Source organism: Gymnoscopelus braueri (genome assembly GCF_963280865.1).
Source record: "Gymnoscopelus braueri genome assembly, chromosome: 13".
Lineage (NCBI taxonomy): Eukaryota > Metazoa > Chordata > Actinopteri > Myctophiformes > Myctophidae > Gymnoscopelus > Gymnoscopelus braueri.
Window position 1 is genome coordinate 14,115,024 of NC_137615.1, and position 15,720 is coordinate 14,130,743.

The 15,720-nt window shown below is 41.8% G+C and overlaps 1 protein-coding gene across 1 annotated transcript; it reads right to left on the reverse strand.

Annotated features, from left to right (window-relative positions):
• Positions 1-12,406: 12,406 nt before the first annotated feature.
• Positions 12,407-13,240, reverse strand: LOC308099408 (mitochondrial carrier homolog 2-like; the record flags this gene model as incomplete). The annotated part of the gene is made up of 1 exon (XM_080448148.1): positions 12,407-13,240. One exon carries the CDS (start codon positions 13,238-13,240, stop codon positions 12,407-12,409), a length of 834 nt encoding a protein of 277 aa, XP_080304274.1.
• Positions 13,241-15,720: the final 2,480 nt, after the last annotated feature.

Here is a 15,720-nt window from a genome sequence, read left to right on the forward strand (position 1 = left end):
CGCACACACACACACACACGCACGCACGCACGCACGCACGCACGCACGCACGCACGCACGCACGCACGCACGCACGCACGCACGCACGCACGCACGCACGCACGCACGCACGCACGCACGCAGTGCTCTCATCTGCTGTGTGTGCGTAGTACACACAGCATGCATGTCCACCACTATAAGCGCTGCTAAATGAAATGAAATGAGGATTCCAGACGAGGGGAGGGGGAGGGGGAGGCGGGGGGGGGGACTGGGTGGGAGAGAGAGAGAGAGAGAGGACCCCTCTGGGCTTACCAAACAGCCCAGGAATGCAGTGGTAAAAATGACTTGGGTTCTCTGGCACAAGATGGCCCGTGTGACTGGGTTTAGAATGATGGCTGTGACAAAGACTCCTTTCTTACTGACTTTAACCCATTCAGACCGGGAAAGCATCTGTTGTAACCACTTTAAACCTTTATTTTATACTTTGGCTATTAAAAAAATAGCAGATCTACAAGCTCGTAGCGTGGCACCGAGTGCCGCGCTACGAGCTTGTGGATCTGCAATTTTTTGAAAAATCATGAAAATTTGTGCAAATCTTTGAATATATATATTTTCTAAAGCGAACATTTGTAACTCAAATCTTATTGGTTCTGGGGATTCTACAAATGTCTTCTAAATCCTAACAGTTTTTTTTTTAAACGTATGTTGCTATAATATCAGTGGTTCTCAAACTTTGTCAAGGACCCCCAAAATGATATGTATTTGGCCGCGGACCCCCATCTCAAAACATGTTGTTCCAGGGATCCCCCAGAAGCAAAGATTTGAGTTACAAATGTTTGCTTTAAAAAAACAAATATATATATATATATATATATATATATATATATATATATATATACATACATACAAAGATTTGCACACATTTTCAAGATTTTTCAAAAATAGCAGATCTACATGTGCTTGTATATCTGCTATCTTTGAATAGCCAAAGTATAAAATAATGGTTAAAGTGGTTACAACAGATGCATGCCCGGTCCTAATGGGTTAATAACTACAATACACTGCACAGGCGCACGCACAAGTAACCACTTGTTATACAAACATGGACACGGGCCGGCGTACCGATACACACGAGCTATTGTTGGTGGTTACACTATTTCCAGAGTGCCTGTCACATTCCTGACATGACAGACACTCTTGGCCGCATGTATAAAAAGTAATTCACGGAGCATTCATCAAACGCGACAAAAGGTGTGTGTGTACAGTCACTATATATACACTCGCCGTGTCACGCTATCGATAATTAAATATTAAATATTGTCACGACAAGGTAGTCTGTTGATGACGCTCTATCTCCGCTGGAGAAGGTTGAAACTTGGCCTGCAACTATGGATTATGTTCTTAGCGATTATTTTCTTCTTATTATTACTTGTCTATATTTTGTCGCACAACGATGTCATGCTACATTTAGACTTTTCTTTTTTAACTTTTTGCCTATAATGATAAGCTCAAAATATGGATTATTAATGTATTATTTTATTAAATGATTGATTATTACTTTTAATCGATTAGTTCGACTGATTGCTGTGTCCCTAGTGGATACCCAGCAGACCAGAGCTTGTTTGGGAGCTCCCTCCGTCCGTCCGTCCGTCCGTCCGTCCGTCCGTCCGTCCGTCCGTCCGTCCGTCCGTCCGTCCTTCCCGTCTGTGTGAACGTGTCAATTAGGCGACAGGGCTCCTGGGCCCACTCGTCCATACAAACACTCTCCCTTTTTTTTGAGTTTCACACTCAGCAGCTCCGCTTTGCCAGGGACAGTTTCAGGGAACCGGGGCTAATGTTTGACTTGGGCAGCGAGCCGTTCCACAGCACAGCACAGATCCCTTTCATGTGCACGGCCAAAAATTGTGGGAGCCAATAAAGGGCTGGCCTACACCCCCCCCCCCCCCCCCCTCCTAAACATGCTCGCAGAGAGAGAAACAAGAGACGCACACTGAGACACAGACACACACACATGCACATGCACAGCACTGCTACTTGACAAGATGACCACATCAACCTGTTCAAAGCAAAGCCACAGACAGACAGATCCTCCTGGGGGGTTAAAGGCAGCACCTGCCCTTTAATTAAATCATTATTTGAACTCATCAGTTTTGTGTAATGATAATAGTGTGTGTGTGTGTGTGTGTGTGTGTGTGTGTGTGTGTGTGTGTGTGTGTGTGTGTGTGTGTGTGTGTGTGTGTGTGTGTGTGTGTGTGTGTGTGTGTGTGTGTGTGTGTGTGTGTGTGTGTGCGTGCGTGTGCGTGTGTGTGTGTGCGTGTGTGTGCGTGTGTGTGGTGGGTGTGTGTGTGTGTGCCTGCGCGAACGCGCGCATGTATGAATGCTTATTGATGCTGCGCCCCTTGATGGGAAACAGAACCCGGGGTCCTGACCTTAGTAAAAATCGTCAGTGTTAGCCGAACCCTGAGAGAGTGTAACAAATGGACCCAGAAGAACCCTGAGAGTGCAACAAATGGACCCAAATGGACCCATAAGGGTGTGAGACACGACACTGAGCAGGATTTACAGTCATCTGGAAGCACATTACAAACAGTCGCAGAGAGCGATGCGGGGCGGGGAGACAAAGAACAGAGGAACGGCAGAGAGAGAGAGAGGGAACAGATGGGCGACAGCGTAATGCTTAAATACTCCATTTCCAAATGGAATCTGGAAATGACCAAGGCCTAGCACTGCACACAGCAGCAACATTCTCAGTGCTAATTTACCAGTGGTGTAAACTAACTAAGTAAATTTACTCAAGTACTGTACTTAAGTCCAGTTCTGAGGTATTTTTTTACTTTACTGGAGTATTTCCAATTTTCAGTACTTTTACTTCTACTCCACTACATCTCAGAGGCAAATATTATACTTTTACTCCACTACAATTATTTGAAAACTTTAGTTACTAGTTACTTTGTAGATTTTGATTATTATTCAAAAATCATACAATAACCACTCCAGTCCTATACATTTCGGCCATTTGAAAATAGCAGATCAACAAGCTCACAATGCGTTGCGAAGTGACGCATTGTGAGCTTGTAGATCTGCTATTTTCAATGTTTTCTTTATTGAGGTTCTGACAGTTCACATTTGTTGTAGCATACAATTTGTGTAGAACCACCCATTTTTTGGGGCAGATTGACTACATTTATCATAACAAACAAAGAAAATAGCAGGCACCACAATACACAGACATTACGTTAGACAACAAGAACATTTAAATAAAATAGACAAACACAAGTACACCACCGGTTTGACATGATTGCATATTCCAGGTTATACCAGAGACTTTTTTCACCCTGTTTCACCATGTACATTGAAGCTCAGTCTAGAGCAGGGGTTTTCAACTGATTATGAAGCAGCTATAGGGACCACCACCACCCTGACTGAGAATCAACCTGGGGGACCACTGTTGTGTTGGAAGGGGGGATATGGGTGTGCTGTGGGGGAAAAGGCTTGAAATTAAATAATGACAGTTAAGGGCTTAATTTAATGTGTTAATTCGAGGTGAATTAAATCAAGCCCTTAACAGTCATTATTTAACTGAGATATGCTAGTGGTCCAGAGCTCAAAAAAGAATGAGAACCACTGATTTATTCCTTTCCCATGTTACCCTTATTCTGTTCTCTTAAGCTTCTATATTATACTCATGTTAACTGATTCATTGCAACTTATGTATGAGTGAGCAGACACATGCGGTTGATTATGGGCACATTTCCTAATAAAGGTGACTCAACCAGGCAATCCGGTAGTTTCCCTCCATTCAACTCCCATTTCTGTGAAAGTTCTTGACATCCGACTTCCCAGTAACCAGTGGTGTACTTTTTCCACCACTGAACTAACAACATTGACGCGTCATCATACAGTACGTCACCAGGTCATTTACTGCACTGTTTCTCAACTAGTGGTCGATAAAATGAAATAAAATACAAATCTTCACTTTCCTACATTACTAAATGCATGGTCAGGGACCACATGCAATACCTTCACAGACCACCAGTGGTCCACGGACCACCAGATGAAAACCCATGGTCTAGAGGGGTCCATTGCATCCAAGACTGGCTGCCATACCCCTGTGAACCCAGCTTCCATGTTATCACAGAGGATATACTGTAGGAATGTCCTTATGGATCCAAAGCTTGAGTATGGTCTTTCTTGTTAAATATAAGAGTATTCTGATCAATTTAGCGTTGTGACTGTTCCTTGCACTGGATACCTTAGCTGCCAGTACACACTGGAGAGGTGACAATATATATCCAATCAAGGTATTCAGCTCGTTCTTCACCTCATTCCAAAACACTTGTATCTTGTATCTGTACAAGCTCACAACGCCTCGTGCTGCGAGGCGCTGTGAGCTTGTAGATCTGCTATTTTCGGCAAAAACATTTGGTGTAGAGGGGGAAAAAAAGAGAAGATCAAGTACAGAGCCAATGATCAAGATGACCAAGTATTGAGGGTTTAAGTGAAATATAAACAAAAAACATTAGTTCACACAACACTGATGAAATCTATGAAAAGTTTTTTTTTTACACAATTTTATACAATATGTAGTGGTTCCCTGCTTCATCTCTCTCTCAGCTAGGGGGTCCTTGGCCTGAAAAGGTTGAAGACCCCTGTGCTAGGGGCTTGTATGTACTTTATTATGATGTTATGTATTATGACGTTATGTTATATAATGACGTATTTGTACAAATCCAAAAGAAATGTGACAGTTGTAATGAATATTTATTCTTTAGACTCTCAAATGACTCCATTATTCCTCCATCATATAATTTGGCAAGCTGGTCCAACCAGACCCTGAATACTGGGTCCTGACATGAGGGAAGAAAATCTGTATTTCTCCATATAGGAGCCAGAGGTGAAGACCTTGATTTTATTCCAGGTATTCAAGACAATAAAATGTTCTTTAACCTCGAATTTTGCTTTTTTTTTATGATTCACAAAAGGGACAGACCTTTAAGTGTTAACATACCACAGTTTCTAGATTCAATATAGATCTGCTATTTTCAAAAGACTTCTTGAGTGAGTGAGTACTTTTACTGAGTACTTTTGCTTTTGGTACTTTGAGTACATTTTGATGCCAATACTTTTAATATTTCTACATAGCTGTATTGATACTTTTACTTAAGTAAAAAAAAATACTTTTTCCACCATTGTAATTTACCTCACAGAGTGTAAAAACAGACCTGTACAAAAGGAAGGCAAACAAATAACTATAAACAAAACCAAATTAAGGTACGTACAAGAATGAGATTGCACGGCCCTTCAGTGGTGGAAAAAGTACTAAAATGTTTTACTTAAGTAAAAGTAGCAATACTGCAATGTGGAAATACTCTCTTACAAGAAAAAGTCCAGAATTCAAAATGTACTTGAGTAAAAGTACATAAGTATTGGTATCAAAATAAATGTAGTGGATTAAAAATGACAATATTTGCCTCTGAGATGTAGTGGAGTAGAAGTAAAAGTTGTAAATTGGAACAACTCCAGTAAAGTAAAAGTACCTCAAAATTGTACTTATGTACAGTACTTGAGTACTTAGTACTTAGTTACTTTCCACCACTGCGGCCCTTCCTCGGTGAACACAGCCCAGGTCCTCAGCCTGTCCGTCAGTCTGTCCCCCCCCCCTTCCCCCATCCCCCTGTTCACCCCCCCACTCCACTCCACTCCACTCCACTCCACTCCACCCTCTCCCACCGCGCCACATCTGGAGGGCGGTTTCCGGTGCATTCCGTGGGGTTCCCCGTTTGCTCAATTGCCCCATTCACATCCCCCCCTCCGACCGCCTTGCGTGATATGCACCTTACATATGTGTGAAATAAATTCCCAGCCCCTCCAAAATGTTATTCCACGTTTCTTCTTTTTTCTCCTGGGGGGGGTGGAGGAGTTAAAAAAAAGAAGTATGAAACTCCTAGCAGCTGGCTGTCTTAATGCATAGGGAGGGAAGGCACCAACCTGCTAAAGGGGAAGAAGGCTGCTGAAGTGATCTTTTATACTTAAGACTGGGCGTGTTGCTTAATACCTCCCATCAGGATTGGAAAAAAAAACAACAACAACAGACTGTTCTCTGTTGACAGAGTTCCTACCTGGATCTGTTATATAAAATAAAATAAAAAGCTGATCTTATATATAGGGCAGAGGCTGTGACAGCCTGGGGGGGCTTTCAGCAACCTTAAAAGAGAGGGTTCTTTTTTTATATATATATATATATTTGAAAAATAGGCCGCCGGTTCCTGTGATCAGCAGAACACAGTGCTGTGTGTTCATAACATTTCTTCACATCTGTACTTGTACCCGCAGGCTCTCTCTCTCCATAAGAAGCCTGTTCCACTCACACAGAGCGCGGGGGGGGGGGCAAGGGGTCAGAGGGAATCGGGTTATGGTAATTTGCAAGTCTTCATAAATCATCGAGGGGCAAAGACCCCAAACTTTTTTTTTTTGTGAGCAAAAAAAAAAAAGAAACATTTGTGAGCAAACGGGAAAAGAAAAGAAAAGTGAAAAGGTTGTGCTCGCTGCAACACTGCCAAGGATAACATTGTGACAGAGGGCTTAAAAACAGAATTGATTTTGGCTGAGGTGTTGTTAAATGGCTTAGACAGAGACTTGCTAACAGAAGACATAATCCTCTGTGGGGATCAAAAAAAAAACGAAAATAAAGTTCCATCTCCCAGTTTCTCTGCCGTTTGTGAAGAAAGGCAACCCCACAACCTGGCACGTGCACACAGAACGTTAAGACTTGAGAGACTATGTTGAAATACGCCGCGGCACTGTCAGTGTAGTAATACGTGCGCCACGGAGGCTATTCAGTTGGGGAGGACAATGTCGTACTGTTTTCAGGCTCGTGTGATGTGCCGGGAAAAACCATAGAAACGAGGCCGGGCCGATACTGGGCATTTCGGTGAAGAAGACGGTCCCCTGGCCAAAAAGATGTTCCGTGGCCAGAGATGATCCCATGTATGTCCTATCTCTTCCCTCTCGCTTTTCACTGCCGCCACCAGTTCAGGTGTTGCGCCCAACAAAGGCCATCTTGTGCAAAGTGTCACCCACACATTCCTCAACTCGTGTAATCCCCACTCATAGTGTTACCACAGGTGACGAATTTCTCCGGCAGACACAGGGCTCCCTTTGTTTCCCCCCCTCTCGGTTTGGCTTTTTTCTCTTTAAAAACAGTGGATGGCCAAGGAATGGACACAGAGGCCGATGCATTACACGGGGTGCTATTCATTAGGAATTTGAGTCATAAAGACAGGTGTACAACTTTGGCGACCGATAGCCTCGGCCCGCCAGCACCTATTAACCCATTAAGACCGGGAACGCGTCTGTGTCATTTTTTTTTATTTCTTTGGCTATTCAAAAAAGAGTAGATATACAAGCTCATAGCGCGGCACCGAGTGCCGCGCTATGAGCTTGCAGATCTGCTATTTTTTTTTAATGGTGAAAATTTGGTGAAAACCTTTGAATATTTAAAGCAAACATTTGTAACTCAAATCTTTGGATATTTAAAGCAAACATTTGTAACTCAAATCTTTGGATATTTAAAGCAAACATTTGTAACTCAAATCTTTGGATATTTAAAGCAAACATTTGTAACTCAAATCTTTGGATATTTAAAGCAAACATTTGTAACTCAAATCTTTGGATATTTAAAGCAAACATTTGTAACTCAAATCTTTGGATATTTAAAGCAAACATTTGTAACTCAAATCTTTGCTTCTGGGTATTCTACAAAATGACCAAATCCGAACTGTTTTCTGAAAAACGTATGTTGCTATAATATCAGTTTTTCATGTCAAGGGCCCCTAAAATTATATGTATTTGGCCGGGGACCCCCATCTGAAAATATCTTGTTCCAGGGACCCCCAGAAGCAAAGATTTGAGTTCAAAATATAACACGTGGCACCTGGTGCCGCACTACGAGCTTGTATATCTGCTATTTTTGAATAGCCAAAAAGCATAAAATAATAGTTCAAATCTAACATGACACAGATGCGTTCCCCGGTCTCAATGGGTTAAACACACAGACTTATCAACTTATCGAGACACGCGGGTCATAATACCTCACCGTGGCGAATATTCCGCGACCTCGCAACGACGTGTGTATAAGTTCATACAGTATATACTCTCCTCAAAATCAAGATAATGATAATGTGCACTTGTGTGCAGAATAGATATGACACGCTGCTGACCCCTGTGCACCGCACTGAACAGACTGGAGCGCTGGGGCTGGGGCCGAGCCCTAGTATGACTCTATAGGGTCAGGGTGTGTGTGTCGGTGTTGGTGTGGCGTTTTGCAGGGATTATTGTCCCCTTTATCAGCCATATCATGAGTCCACAGAGGCAGCGACAGTAAAGGAAAGTGCTGTAAATCGCTCCTCACAATGAAGGGCTTTGTCTTTGCCTTCCACTGGCGCAGGAGACAGCCTGTCGCGAGCAAATAAAACGCTCGACACACACATTTCAGGTTGCCATACATGCCCTTCAAAAAGGGGCCGTGCCGCCCGCCAAGATGTACATAAAGGGAGAGATGTGATGTGTATCTAACCTCGATGACTGATTTGAATTTGGTTTGTAACATTGGGTTGCGCTGTAAAAGTTGATTGTTGTCGTATATACACTCGGATATTTTACTTAAGTAAAAGTGGCAATACCATAATATAAAAATACTCTGTTACAAGAGAAAGGTCTGTATGTGTTCAAAATGTTACTTGAGTAAAAGTACAAAAGTATTGGCATCAAAATATACTTAAAGCACCAAAAAGTAAATGTACTAAGACGTTTGAAAATAGCAGATCTACAAGCTCACAACGTTGTGAGCTTGTAGATCAGCTATTTCCGAATAGCCTGTGTATAGAATAGGGCTGAAGGGGTTAATGTATGTTTTATGATATAATCATTTATATCTGCAAAGTAACCAGTAACTAAAGTTTTCAAATAATTGTAGTGGAGTAAAAGTACAATATTTGCCTGAATATGTGATGTAGAATAGAAGTAAAACTATCGAAAATTGGAAATAGTCCAGTATAGTAAAAAAAGACTTTTTTTACTTAAGTACAGTACTTGAAATGTACTTAGTTACTTTACACCACTGGTTCATCGTGAACTCAGCAAACAACCCTGTTGAAACACTGTACTGCTGAGATGTGCATGATGGGGGGAAAAGACATGCTTATCTTCAAATGTTAGTTAACAATATCAGCAGTCAATACAGTTGAACCGATTATCTATTATCAGGATGTGTAGCATACAGTTCCTTTGCTCAGTGTATGGTTATTGATCGCCCAGTAGGTGGCATCACTACACAATCAGAGAGAGAGAGAGAGAGAGAGAGAGAGAGAGAGAGAGAGAGAGAGAGAGAGAGAGAGAGAGATTTTCTTTGGTTAAAATAAGTGTTAAATAGCTCTATATTCTCATAATACTCGTTGCTATAGAGTGTTTGTTCTGTAACAGGAGTCTCCATCTCTCTCCAGCGCTTTATTAAACTGAAAATGCATTTTCAAGTCGGGACACCAATCTTATCCAATCAGGGTGGAGAACTCAGTCAGGATACAGATTAAACAAGTGAAATTCGAAGTGATGACACAAATAAATGAGCAGACAAATTTGTAACTGGAACACTATAAAAATGAAGCTGATAAATGGGTACTCTCTCCTGATTGGCTGACATTTTGTCACCTACCTGAAAATGAAAGGGTACATTTGGTTACATTTGCACACTCTCAGAGTTACAGACCTGTAAGGGTCTATTTGGAACTCCCTCGTTAAAGGGAACCATTAAGGAATCGGACGGTTGAGAGGGAATCTCAACAAGACAGGCCATTTTCTCACCCTGTACTGCAGCTGTACTTCTGTTTTGCACCAGTCTTCCATCTGCCCTGCCTGGGGCAAAGATTATTATTTATTGCTTGTCGTATTTGTCAAACATAATAAATCCTGTTTTAGTCTGATAAATTAGCCCCTGCTGTAGTGCAAGTTCCTGAGCAGCCTGCCTGAACTCCACCATTTCATTCTCTCACGATTACATACAATATTTTCCGTATTCCTCCAAACAACATTGCTTTATTGGTGCACCTAAAACATGTACGATAAACACCCTGCTATTTAGGCTACCAAATGCTGCAATTTCTTCAGTTCTATGGAAAACAGTGCTGACTTTAGTCGAGTATTACTACAGTATGTGCTGAAAATATCTGCTTTCCACAACTTGAATGAACAGAACATGTTTTTCAACATGTTCTCTGGAGCAAATGTGATAACCAGGGTTTAAATACTAACAATAGCACCCCCTGCTGGGATCCTCAAATTAACCCTGTTTCATTTCTTGCCACCAATTCACTCACCATTCAGGCCTAATGTGGGGCAGGACAGGGCAGGGTAGTGTCTAATGCACTGATTCCCCCAACCTGTGGGCCACGGCTGTATTGCAAGTGGGCCCCCAAAATAATTGGCAAAACACAATGTACAGTAAAAGAAAAATGAGTTTTCTTTGTGATACCGATGAATAGGAACTTAACCCAGTAAAATCGGGAAAGCATCTGTGTCATTTTATATATATATATATATATATATATATATATATATATATATATATACGTTTTTCAGAAATCTCTTAGGATTTAGAACAGTAGTTTAGGACAGTGGTTCTTAAAAATAGCAGATCTACAAGCTCACAGCTGCAAGCTTGTACATCTGCTATTTTTGAACATTTTTTAAATATCTTGAGTTGACACGGTCTGAAAATGTTAGTGATAATGAAAAAAATGTTTTAAAGTATACTCCATTAGTTCCATTTATCCAACACAATCAATTGATCGATCATTAAAAATAGTGGTCAGATGGGTGGGCCGCGAATGCTTTCAAGATTTCAAGTAGGGCCTGATCCAGAAAAGGTTGGAAATCACTTGTCTTAATATATAATTCAGCCTGAAATCTTCCCCACTGATTTTGTCAGTTAAATCCATGTACCCTGCAAGCGGCTGAATAAGAGACAACTGAGAGATCGGCCCAAATAGAACATCATCAAAACAGCAGCAGATAAGACCAAGATAATCCATCTAGCGCCAAATATACACATTTGTTTACAAAAACAAAAAGTTCCTGAACCATGAATTCAGCCCGAAACCCTTTTTCCCCTTCTAGGACTGATGGAAACCAACATCCTTATAAAGACAAGATTGAGGTTATTTTGTCAATATTAATGGCGGATCACAAACAACTTTACAAGGTGGCAACACTCTATTCCACATGCAAGAAAAGAAAAGGAGGGCGAAAAACGTATCCGTGTAGCGTTTGAGTCATAAAAATAGATGTACAACTTCAGGACTGACTGCTCTGGATATTATCATATCCAGCGTGGTAAAGCAATGCTGCACACTGATGCATTGCATGCCCTACAGAAGACCCTGCATGGGTGCCACACCAGAATGCTACGCGTGGTACTGAACAAACAGGGCAAACACATTACCAACAAGCATCTGTACGGGGGGCTACCAAGTGTATCAGAGAAGATGGAAATCAGGAGAGCGAGACTAGCCGGTCACTGCCATCGACACCAGGAGGAACTGCCCTGCCAGAAAGCTTTGTACTGAGGTACTGGGAACCACCACCACACAGGCATCGATCAAGAGGACATGTGTTACACCTACCTATGTGACTGGACGTCCCAAAGATGATGGTGCGGAAAGCACAAAACGAACTGGCCAGATGTATGGAGAATCGATATGACTGGAAACGCTGATGGAGGGCTCGTCTGAGGACGACGTAGAGAGGGGGGCAAGTCAAAATTTGGAGTTGGTACAATTAGAGCTTGTAGGCCTTTCCCTAGGAAAAAAAGAAAGAAAATAAATTCATTATGACTTGAGGAATGTTTGTAAATGTAACTACATTGATTGATTGATTTTTGTATAGCTCATCTCCCACTTTATACTAGGGTGAAAACGGTGTATTTATTTTGAGGTGTGTGTGTGTGTGTGTGTGTGTGTGTGTGTGTGTGTGTGTGTGTGTGTGTGTGTGTGTGTGTGTGTGTGTGTGTGTGTGTGTGTGTGTGTGTGTGTGTCAAACCGTTGGATTGATCAGTGCTCTCCCAATAGGCTAAATTAATACCCCCACTATTTTCTCCCCACATGTTCTAGATACCTTTTGAAATATGTTACTTTTATTTTATAATGGACGTCAATAGGGCTTGGATAGTCCATAATATGAACACTGATGATGTGGATATATGATGACATCATCAATACTGAAGTTATAACTGTATGACTGTCGTGTTGTTCATGAAGTAGTCCGAGATCCACACGAAGCCACGTCGTTATTAGACCACATCTTGTTATATTACAATTATAACAAGATCAGCTCCTTCCAGGCTTAAAACAAATCTCTTCTGGTCTGCTGGAAGCTCTCAGTAGAATAAACTGCTTCCTCTCCTCATGTGACCCTTTCTGCTTAAATCCCTCCAGCAATCCACCCAGGTAGGATACACAGGCGCATAGGGAGGCAGGCCTCCTGCCAGCCCGCAGTTGTTGACAGCCATAAGATTTGACACCAGCATAAAGGGATGTGTGCCAATGTAGGCAAGTAGCCCCCCCGTAAATTGAGAGCACTTGAGTTCCGTCTGACATTGTCTCTCGTCAATGGCGTACGTGTTGATGAGGTGCTCCAGCAGGTTACAGATCCACACAGACAGCACGCCCCCGAGGAGACGGGGGACCAAGCCGGCAAAGAAGCCTGCGATGCCATCTCCCCTGTAGACCGCTAGGACGGAGTCAAACACGCCGCCGTACTTAGTTTCTCTTCCGATAAACTGGACCATGCATCGCAGGGTGATCACACGCAAGGGGTGTGTGACGATGATGGCACAGGAGCTCGCGATCGTCTCTTTGATCGTCTCGTTGACGACGTGGCGCAGGGAGCCCTCCTCGGCCTCGACGTTAAACGCGTCTTCTTCCTGACATCTTTGAAGTACGCTGTTGTGTACGATGGTTCCGATGGCGCCCGCGCAGAGACTCGGGGCCAATCCTTTGAACAAGCCTGCTTTACCATCAATCTTGGCAATGTGTTTTGCATAAGCAAAATCTCTAGTTAGACAGAGGAATTGTCTGCTAAACAGGTTCCCGCCACCGGTAGAGGGTAGAGGCTCATGTCCAACCTGCGCCAGGATTCTAACGTACGTGAAAGGGTGGGAGACAATGGCGTACGCGGATCCCAGGAGGATTTGGTTACCTACGTCTTCCATTACGAAGAGAAACTGAGGACTAGACTGATAGGGTCAATAATCTGGATGATTGATATGGTGATGTTGAAATCACTTCAGGATGTCGGTTCAGAACACTATTATCGATGTCGAGTACCGCTGGTGTAACTGAGCTAACCTGGGAATTCCGTTGCCTTTTATATCGTTGGCTGCTGCGCTGGTGTCATTACGGGGATGTCAGTCATATTCATACTGTATATGGAGCGGGTGATGTCAGTTATGCCCAAAGATGGGTCTATGATGTCAGTCCCGGACGTTTCGGTTAGATTGATTGATTGATTGATTGATTGATTGAACACTTTATCAATACAAGGTCTGTTAACACATTGAGTGCCAAAAACGGTCCGGACCGTTTTTGAGAAGCCATGCGTTGTGTGCCAAAAACGGTTATGACCGTTTTTTTTTTTCTTCTCAGCACCAAGAGATATCATTTTTCGAAGATTTAGACTCCAATCCACTTCCTGGTTAACTTATGACTTCAAAAGCCTGTATCTTGGCTCCTGTGTACTTTTTTTTTAAAATATGTATGTATTTTGGACTATTTTCGACTATTTTCAACTGGCTGCAACTATGGAACGGATTACCTAATGTTTTAAATTTTTTCCCCCCGATTGTACGAGACCTCTATGTGTGTAATGAGGGGATCACCTTGAGGACGGTGATCACTGAAAATATTTTGTGACTACTTGAAAAAGGTTCAAAAATGGTTAAAAATCCAGGCACCGACTGTACCCTGTTTTTAAAAAACCCTGGCACTCAATGTGTTAAGAGGATTTTAAATCCAAGAAAGCACTATGGCTTGTTTCCATTGGGGTCCTTTGTACTCAATTCATTGAAACATTAAAGAGAAGAAAGAAGGTCATAATCTATCACTGATAAACATGGTAAAATTTTACTGTGCCAAACTGGAGGAATCTCACTTCACAATCCACCACTACACAACTCAACACATAGTACATTTCTCTGAACTTTGACCTTTCACCAAACAATTTCCTCGGTAGGTTTAGATTTGTTTGTTCATTAACATGTTACTGTTACTGAAGGCTTTAGCCCTTTTTCGCTGAACGCATGCTACTGCTTCTGTAGTCAACCAACAATGACTACTCCAGTACTGCCTGTGCCTGGATGGCTATTGAGCTGAGTTGTCACCACACTTAACTGGCTGCTTTTGTGTCATCTAGAGAGGAAACGCATGGATTTTAGCATTCAAGTCACTTTTCCAAAGTTGCTGTAAGTTAAAATACATTTTAAAGGTAGCTGCATTTGTTGCTAGGAGCTTTTGAAAAAAATTAAATAAAAATAATAATAGCTTAACCCATTTTGGGCGGGAACCCCTATTTGTAACTATACCTTTCAGGGCGGGAACCTCTTTTGGGGTTTCTTGTTGCTATGTATAGTATATATCAACATACATTTGTTGTAATTTTTGAATAAATATTTGAAGTTTTCCAGAAAACTTAGGTCAGGATTTAGAAGGGCAATAATGTTCATGTGGTTGGCAACATGTGTGGATCAAGGGTTTATGTGATTGGCTAAGCTAAACCCTAACCCTAGGTAGCGTAAAAACATAAGGGGGTTGATAACGTAAAATGTCATCAACACACAGGTGTTGGCGCGACAGTGCAAATATCAGAAAAGGCCTGAATAGGCCAGTGGAGGGCACCGTCCTAGTTTGTCAATAAAAACAGCAATAAACAAACAAGCAATCATTAAGTATAAATGGTATATTACAGTATGTCCACATAGTGTCTGACCTGCAGCATGTCTTCATCTGTTTGTTTCTGGGTTCATTCTCATCTGGTTGTAGAGTCAGAGAAACCCAACACAACCCGCTCAGCTCTGGAACACTCACAAAGAATAACGACTGTTCTTCTGCACCAACCATCCTACACAACAACAACAACAACAACGAACAATTACAATGTAGGCATTTAGCAGATGCTCTTATTACCTTACAATAAGCAAGGTAATCACATACACAGAATGTCATTTAGATAGCATGTTGTTCAGACCGATGCTCGGTTCATTGTTTACCTGCTATATGCTATAGTTTCAAATGTACAGATTGTTATTTCAACAGTATGTTGGTTTAGACAGATGTTAGGTTCATTGTTTACCTACCTGGGAGTAGGGCTGGCTGTCACGATTATGAAATGTTACATGACCATGATGTTAGTAGACCTTGTATTGTGAATATGTACTTCCATGTACTGTTATTCTCATGTCTTACTAAATAAAAGTACATCAATCAATCAATGACGATTAATTGTCACACAAATAATTGCGATTTAATTGTTTGTCGTTGAACACCGGAACATATGAATCAAAATTACTGTTCTGTTTGGCTTTAAGGATTTCAAGTTGCACAGGGCAGATACATATTTAAAAAAAAAACATTACTGACATATTTAATAACTTTATGCATCGCGGCTTCCCTGAGGGCCGGAATAAGTTAGCCTGGG